At 50.4% G+C, this 8,567-nt stretch overlaps 2 protein-coding genes across 2 annotated transcripts in view; both read left to right on the top strand.

Moving 5' to 3' along the window:
- The window catches only part of LOC107307219 (uncharacterized protein DDB_G0271670-like), a 34,408-nt gene that overhangs the window by 22,697 nt on the left and 3,144 nt on the right, over positions 1-8,567 (top strand). The window lies entirely within an intron of this gene.
- Positions 1,888-2,989, top strand: LOC107307216. Its single transcript, XM_015850689.2, has 2 exons — positions 1,888-2,704; positions 2,848-2,989. Exons 1-2 carry the CDS (start codon positions 1,917-1,919, stop codon positions 2,987-2,989), a joined length of 930 nt encoding a protein of 309 aa, XP_015706175.1. The 5' UTR covers positions 1,888-1,916.

Here is an 8,567-nt window from a genome sequence, read left to right as displayed (position 1 = left end):
TTCTCATAGATCCCAAACCCCTATGGGTTCCGCATAGACAACCCTATGGGCCCCATAGATCCAACTCAATGGGCCCCATAGTCCAACCCCATGGGCCCCATAGGATTTAAATCTAATGGGCCCCCATAGATCCAACCCCAAATGGACCCCATAGATCCAACCCCATGGGCCCCATAGATTCAACCCCAATAGGTCCCATAGATCCAACCCCAATGGGCCCCATAGATTTAATCTAATGGGCCCCATAGATAAAACCCCAATGGGCCCCATAGATTTAATCTAATGGGCCCCATAGATCCAACCCCATGGGCCCCATAGATCCAACCCCATGGGCCCCATAGATCCAACCCCATGGGCCCCATAGATTTAATCTAATGGGCCCCATAGATCCAACCCCTATGGGCCCCATAGATCCAACCCTAAATGGACCCCATTAGACCAACCCCAATGGGCCCCATAGATTTAATCTAATGGGCCCCATAGATCCAACCCCAAATGGGCCCCATAGATCCAACCCTAAATGGGCCCATAGATCCAACCCCAAATGGGCCCCATAGATCCAAACCCCATGGGCCCATAGATTTTAATCTAATGGACCCCATAGATCCAACCCCAAATTGCCCCATAGATCCAACCCCAAATGGCCATAGATCCAACCCCAAAATGGGCCCATAAGATCCAACCCATGGGCCCCATAGATTTAATCTTAATGGGCCCATAGGATTCAACCCAAATGGGCCATAGATCAACCCCTATGGGCCCCATAGATCCAACCCCAAATGGGCCCCATAGATCCAACCCCTATGGGCCCCATAGATCCAACCCCATGGGCCCCATAGATCCAATCTAATGGACCCCATAGATCCAACCCCAAATGGACCCCATAGATCCAATCTAATGGACCCCATAGATCCAACCCCAATGAGCCCCATAGATCCAACCCCAAATGGACCCCATAGATCCAATCTAATGGACCCCATAGATCCAACCCCAAATGACCCCATAGAAAGTCCAATCTAATGGACCCCCCATAGACTCCAACCCCCAATGAGCCCCATAGATCCACCCCAAATTGGGGACCCCATAGGATCCAATTCTAATGGACCCCATAGATCCAACCCCAAATGGACCCCATAGATGTCCCATCTAATGGACCCCATAGATCCAACCCCTATGGGCCCCATAGATCCAACCCCATGGGCCCCATAGATCCAATCTAATGGGCCCCATAGATCCAACCCCATGGGGCCCCATAGATCCAACCCAAATGGGCCCCATAAGATCAACCCTAAATGCGACCCCATAGATCCAACCCCAGTGGGCCCATAGATCCAACCCCATGACCCCATAGATCCAACCCCAAATGACCGCCATAGATCCAACCCATAGATTCCACCCTTATGGGCCCCATAGATGTCCAATCTAAATGTGACCCCATAGAATCCAACCCCATAGATCCAACCCTATGGGCCCCATAGATCCAACCCCATAGATCCAACCCTATGGGCCCCATAGACACTCACCCCCCCCCCAACCCATATAGATACTCACCCCACAGATCAGACGCACGGAGCCCTAAAAATATTCACCCTACAGACCCCATAGACCCCAATAAAGATGAGCCCCACACACCCCATAAGTCCCTATTGATACCCCCCAGACCCCTCCCACAAACCGCCATTAGACCCCAATGACCACTCACTCACCCCCCGACCCCAATACAAAACACCCCCATTAACCCCTACTGGACATAGGGGATCTATGGGGCTGATAGAGAATCTATGGGGCTGGTAGGGAATCTATGGGGCCTGTAGGGGATCTGTGGGGCTGGTAAGGGATCTGAGGGTGAGATCTATGGGGCTGGCTGTGGGTTATGGGGCTGATAGGGGATCTATGGGGCTAGTAGGGGATAGGGGATGTATGGGGCTGGTGAGGGATCTGAGGAGGGATCTATGGGGCAATGTGTGGGTCAGATCTATGGGTCAGAATATGGGTCGGATCTATGGGGCAGTATGTGGGTCAGTATATGGGTTGGATCTATGGGTCAATATGTGGGTCAGGTGTATCTATGGGGCAGTGTGTGGGTCGGATCTATGGGTCAATATGTGGGTCAGTATATGGGTTGGATCTATGGGTCCAGGTGGATCTATGGGTCAATCTATGGGTCCAGGTGTATCTATGGGTCAGATCTATGGGTCCAGGTGGATCTATGGGTCAATCTATGGGTCCGGGTGGGTCTATGGGGTGAAGTATGGGTCAGTATATGGGTCAGATCGATGTGTTGTATCTATGGGTCCATATGTGGGTCAGATCTATGGGTCCAGGTGTATCTATGGGTCAATGTGTGGGTCAGTCTATGGGTCCAGGTGTATCTGTGGGTCAGTCTATGGGTCCAGGTGGGTCTATGGGTCAATGTGTGGGTCAGTTCTATGGGGCAGATCTATGGGGCAGATCTATGGGGCAATATAAGGGTTGTATCTATGGGTCTGATCTATGGGTCCAGGTGGGTCTATGGGGCAATGTGTGGGTCCAGGTGTGGGTCGGATCTATGGGTCAGTTTATGGGTCATATCTTTGGGTCCAGGTGGATCTATGGGTCAGTGTGTGGGTCCAGGTGTGGGTCAGTATATGGGTCGGGTCTATGGGTCCAGGTGGATCTATGGGGCAATGTGTGGGTCCAGGTGGGTCTATGGGTCAATGTGTGGGTCAGTATATTGTTCAGATCTATGGGGCAATATATGGGTTGTATCTATGGGTCAGATCTATGGGTCCAGGTGTATCTATGGGGCAATATGTGGGTCAGTATATGGGTCAGGTCTATGGGTCCAGGTGTGGGTCGGATCTATGGGTCCAGGTGGATCTATGGGTCGGGTCTATGGGTTCAGGTGGATCTATGGGTCAGTATATGGGTTCAGGTGGATCTATGGGGCGATGTATGGGTTGGATCTATGGGTCCATATGTGGGTCAGATCTATGGTCCACAACACTGACCCATAGATCTGACCCATACATCACCCCATAGATACAACCCCATACATCTGACCCACACCTGGACCCATAGATCCACCTGGACCATAGATCTGACCCATAGACCCACCTGGACCCATAGATTGACCCATAGATCCACCTGGACCCATAGACCCAACCCATATACTGACCCATAGATCCACCTGCACCCATAGATCTGACCCATAGATACACCCGGACCCATAGATTGACCATAGAACCCACTGGAAACCCATAGATCTGACTCCATAGACCCCACCTGGACCCATAAGATTGACCCATAGATTCCACCTGGAACCCCTCATAGACCCAAACCCATATACCCTGACCCAATAGATCCACCTGCACGCCCATAGATCTTGACCCATAGATAACCCGGACCCATAGATTTGACCCATAGATATGAACCCATAACACACCCATAGATCCAATCCTGGACCCATAAGATATACCCAGACGCCATAGGATTGCCCCATAGATATACCTGGAACCATAACAAACTGAAAAAGACCCATAGGAATATGACCCATTACATCACCCCATAGATACAACCCATATCATCTCTGAACCCACACCATGGACTCCATAGATCCACCTGGAAACCCCATAGATTGACCCATAGACCCACCTGGACCCACAGATCTGACCCCATAGATCCACCTGGACCAAAAAAAATACCAGAAAAAAAAATCTGACCCATAGACCCACCTGGACCCATAGATCTGACCCATAGATCCTGACGCCATAACATCACCCCATACATCACCCCATAAGAATCTGACCCACACCTGGACGCCATAAGATTCCACCTGGAACCCATAGTCTGACCGCACACAGACACCTGGAACCCATCAGACCTGACCCATATACTGACGCCATAGATCCCACCTGCACCCATAGAATTCTGAACGCCATAGATACAACCCGGACCCAATAGATTGACCCACACAAGACACCTGGACATAGATCTGACCCACTAAAGATCCCACCTGGCACCCCAATAGATTGGACCCATAAGATTCCCACCTGGACCCCACACATTGCCCCAAATTAGATATACTGGACCCAACAAGATTGACCCAATAAGACCCACCTGGACCATAAGATTTGACCCATAGATTCCCCTGGACCCAATAGAACCCCAACCCATATACTGACCCCATTAGATCCACCTGCAACCCATTAGATCTGAACCCATAGATACACCCGGACCCATAGATTGAACCCATAAGATATGGACCATTACAATCACCCCATAGATCACCTGGACCATAGATATACCCAGACCCCATAGATTGCCCCATAGATATACCTGGACCATAGGCCTGAATTCCATAGATCTGTACCCATACATCACTCCATAGATACCATACCCATAGATTCTGGACCCACACCTTGGGACCGCATAGATCCACCCTGGACCCAATAGATCTGACGCCATAGACCCACCTGGACCATAGATTTGACCCATAGATCCACTGACCACAACATTGCCCCATAGATTATAGCTGGGACCCAACAGATTTGACCCATAGATCCACTGCACCCCATAGATCTGACCCATAGATACACCGACCCATAAGATTACCCATCACAGACACCCTGGAACCCATAGATCTGACCCAACAATATGGCCCATAGATCCAACCCATAACATCGCCCCATAGATCCACCTGAACCCCATATACTGAACCCATAGATTCCAACCTGCGAACCCACGTATTTTTACCCAACCCATATACCTGACCCATAGATTCCATCCTGCACCCATAGATTGACCCATAGATGAGCACCCGGAACCCATAAGATTTGACCCACAACAGACACCTGGACCATTAGATCCTGACCCAAACATATGGACCCAATAGATTCCAACCCCAATAACATCGCCCCATAGATCGACAACCTGAAACGCCATATACTTGACGCCATAGAATCCACCTGAAACCTCATAGACCCGACCCAATAGATCCCACTGAGACCCATAGAATCCGACCCAACAACCTGGAACCCATAGACCCTGACCCATAATACTGACCCACATATTGCCGCCATAGATACCAACCTGGACCATAGATCTGACCCATAGATTACAACCATATATTGCCCATAAGATCTGACAATATATCTGACCGCACAACATTGACCCATAGACCACCTGACCCACACATTGCCCCCATAGATCCACCTGGACCCCATAGACCCGACCCATATAACTGACCCACACCTGGGACCTACATACAACACTGACCCATTAGATCCACCTGGACCCAAAGATATGACCCCATAAACTGACCCATATAAGATCGCGACCCACACCTGGACGCCAACACATATGGCCCAATAGACCCACCTGGACCCATAGATCAGACCCATAGATTACAACCCTTATTTTATTTTTTGCCCATAGGATTCTGCCCCTCATAAGATCTGCCCCAATAGAACTGAACCCAACACATTGACCCATAGACCCCACCTGGACCCAAGACTGAACCCACCAGATACACTGGACCCATAGACTGAACCCACACATTGACCCATAGATACAATGCCTGGACCCAATAGATCTGACCCACATATGGACCCGCCCATAGATACAAACACAGTCGATCTGACCCTATACTGACCATAACTTCACCCCATAGACGCCAACGGACCCCATAGATTGCCCATAGATCCACCTGAAACCCCCATAAGATCTGAACCCATAGATAACACCTGGACCCAATAGATTGACCATAGAATCCCCACACTGGACCCCCATTAATCCAACCCATATTACTGACCGCACATATTGAACCCATAGATTCCGACCCACACAACTGCCCCAATAGATACACCTGACGCCCACATATTGACGCCAGTAGGATCCACCATATACTGACCCCACATACTGCCCCATAGATCCGACCCATATTTCTGACCCATAGATATGACCCACACATTGCCCCCATAGATCCCGTCCTCAGATCCCTCACCAGCCCCATATCATCCCTATCCCCTACTAGCCCATAGATCCCCTATCAGTCCCCATACCACAGCCAAGCCCCATAGATCTCACCCTCAGATCCCTTAACCAGCCCGCCCACAGATCCCCCTACAGGCCCATAGATTCCCTACCCAGCCCCATAGGATTCTCTATCAGCCCCATAGATCCGCCTGACTATAAGCCCCAAATAACAACAGCTAAGCCCCCGCCCTCCCGTCATAGCCAGCCCCATAGATTCCCTACCAACCCCATAAACACAAGCCAGCCCATAGCCAGCCCCACAGATCCCTACCAACCCCCGTTAACACACAGCCAGCGCCATAAGCCAAGCCCCAATAGATTCCCCTACCACCCATGAACACACAGCCCAGCCCCATATGCCAGCCCACAGATCCCTACCAAACCCGTAACACACAGCCAGCCCCCATAGCCAGCCCCCATAGATTCCCCTTAACCAACACCCAATAACACAACAGCCAGCCCCATAAGCCCAGCCCCATAGATCCCTCTACGGCAACCCGTAACACACAGCCAGCCCCATTAAGATCCCCTAACACCCCTCCGTAAAAAAACAACAAAAAAAAAAACAGCCAGCCCCACTAGCCAGCCCCATAGATCGCCTACCAACCCCATAACACACACCAGCCCCATAGCCAGCCCCATAGATTTTCCCCTACCAAAACTATAAACCCAACTCCTAGCCGCAATAAATCCCTCCAGCCCATAGATCTCAATGAGCCCCATAGATCCGACCCATAGGACATCAATGAGCCCCACAAATCTAACCCAATTAGATCCGACCCCAATAGATATCAATAACCCCAGATTCCAACCCCATAGATCCAACCCCCATAACTTTTTTTTGTTTTTTTTAATTACGAGCCCCCACAGATCCCACCCCAATAGATCCAACCCCAATAGATATCCAATGACCCCACAAGATCTCACCCCATAGATCCAACCCCAATAAATAACGAAGCCCCACAGAAATCCCCACCCCGTCATAAGATATCAATGAACCCCACAGATCCGACCCATAAGAACATCAATGAGGCCCCACAGATCCCGCCCATAGATCCGACCCCATAGATCTGACCCCATAGACATCACAAATTGAGCCCCACAGAATCCAAACGCCAATAGATATCAAATGAACCCCACAGATCACGACCCCACAGGAATCGATCGACCCCATAAGACCATACAATTGAGCCAAAGATCCCCGCCCCATAGATCCGACCATCCCATAGTTGACCCCATAGACATCAATGAGCCCCACAGATCCACCCATAGATATCAAATGAACCCACAGATCCCACCCATAGATATCAATGAAACCGCCACAAGAATCCGACCCCACAGATTCGACCATTAGATTCCGACCCCATAGACCATCAATGAGCCCCACAGATTTTCCAACCCCAATAAGAATATCAAATGGGCCCCACACATCCTAAAAAGACCCCATAGACACAACAACTACTGGGCCCATAAGATCCAACCCATGGGACCCATAGACTAATCTAATGGGCCCGCCAATAAGATCCAACCCCAATAGGCCCCCATTAGATCCACCCTATGGGCCCCATAGACTTAATCTAATGGGCCCCCATAGATTTCCACCCCCAAATGGGCCCCCCATAGATCCAACCCCTATGGCCCCCAATAGCATACAACCCTATGGGCCCCCCATAAGATAACTCAAAATGGTCCCATAGATCCAATCTAATGGACCCCATAGATCCAACCCCCATGAGCCGCCATAGATCAAACCCCCAATGGAACCCCCCATAGATCCAACCCATGGGCCCCATAGGACCAAACCCAAATGGGCCCCAATAAGATTTCCAACCCCAATGGGCCCCATAGATCCATAGCCTCAATGGGCCATAGATCCAATCTAATGGGCCCCATAGGAATCCAACCCTAAATGGAAACCCCATAGATCACCTCAATGGACCCCATAGAATTCCAACCCTATGGCCCCCATAGATCCAAATCTAATGGGCCCCCCATAGATCCAATCCCAAATGGACCCATAGAATCCAACCCCTATGGGCCGCCATAGATTTAACCCCATGGGCCCCTAGATCCAAACCCCCAAAATATGGGATCCCAATAGATCCAACCCCTATGGGCCCCATAGAATTCCAACCCAAAAAATGGGGCCCCATAGATCCAACTCTATGGTCCCCGATAAGAATCCAACCCCCCCGCCCCAAATCGGTCCATAGATTCCAAACCCAAATCGGCCCAATAGAGATTTAATCTAATGGGCCCCATAGATCCAATCCAAATGGGCCCCCATAGAATTCATCTAATAGGGCCCCATAGATCCAACCCAATGAGCCCCCATAAGAATCCAACCCGCATGGGCCCCAATTAGATCCAAGCCCCAATGGGCCCCAATACATTTTAACCTAATGGGCCCCATAGATCCAACCCCAAAATGGACCCCCAATAGATCCCAACCCCATAGGGCCCCATAGATCCAACCCCAGAAATCGGCCCCATAGATCCAATCCTTAATGGATAACGCCATAGATCCAACCCCAAAATGGGCCCCAATAGAT

This window comes from Coturnix japonica, unplaced genomic scaffold, assembly GCF_001577835.2.
Source record: "Coturnix japonica isolate 7356 unplaced genomic scaffold, Coturnix japonica 2.1 chrUnrandom512, whole genome shotgun sequence".
In the NCBI taxonomy this organism is placed as follows: Eukaryota; Metazoa; Chordata; class Aves; order Galliformes; family Phasianidae; genus Coturnix; species Coturnix japonica.
Note: the sequence above shows the minus strand (reverse complement) of the source record. Positions and strands in the feature narration are given on the sequence as shown.

Excerpts from the sequence above, each read along its gene's own strand:
- LOC107307216 (XM_015850689.2), top strand. The coding sequence starts at position 1,917 with ATGTATGGGGCTGGTGAGGGATCTGAGGAGGGATCTATGGGGCAATGT. Across the intron at positions 2,705-2,847 it reads GTCTATGGGTCAATGTGTGG|GTCCAGGTGGATCTATGGGT; the intron begins GTCAGTATATTG and ends TCGGATCTATGG.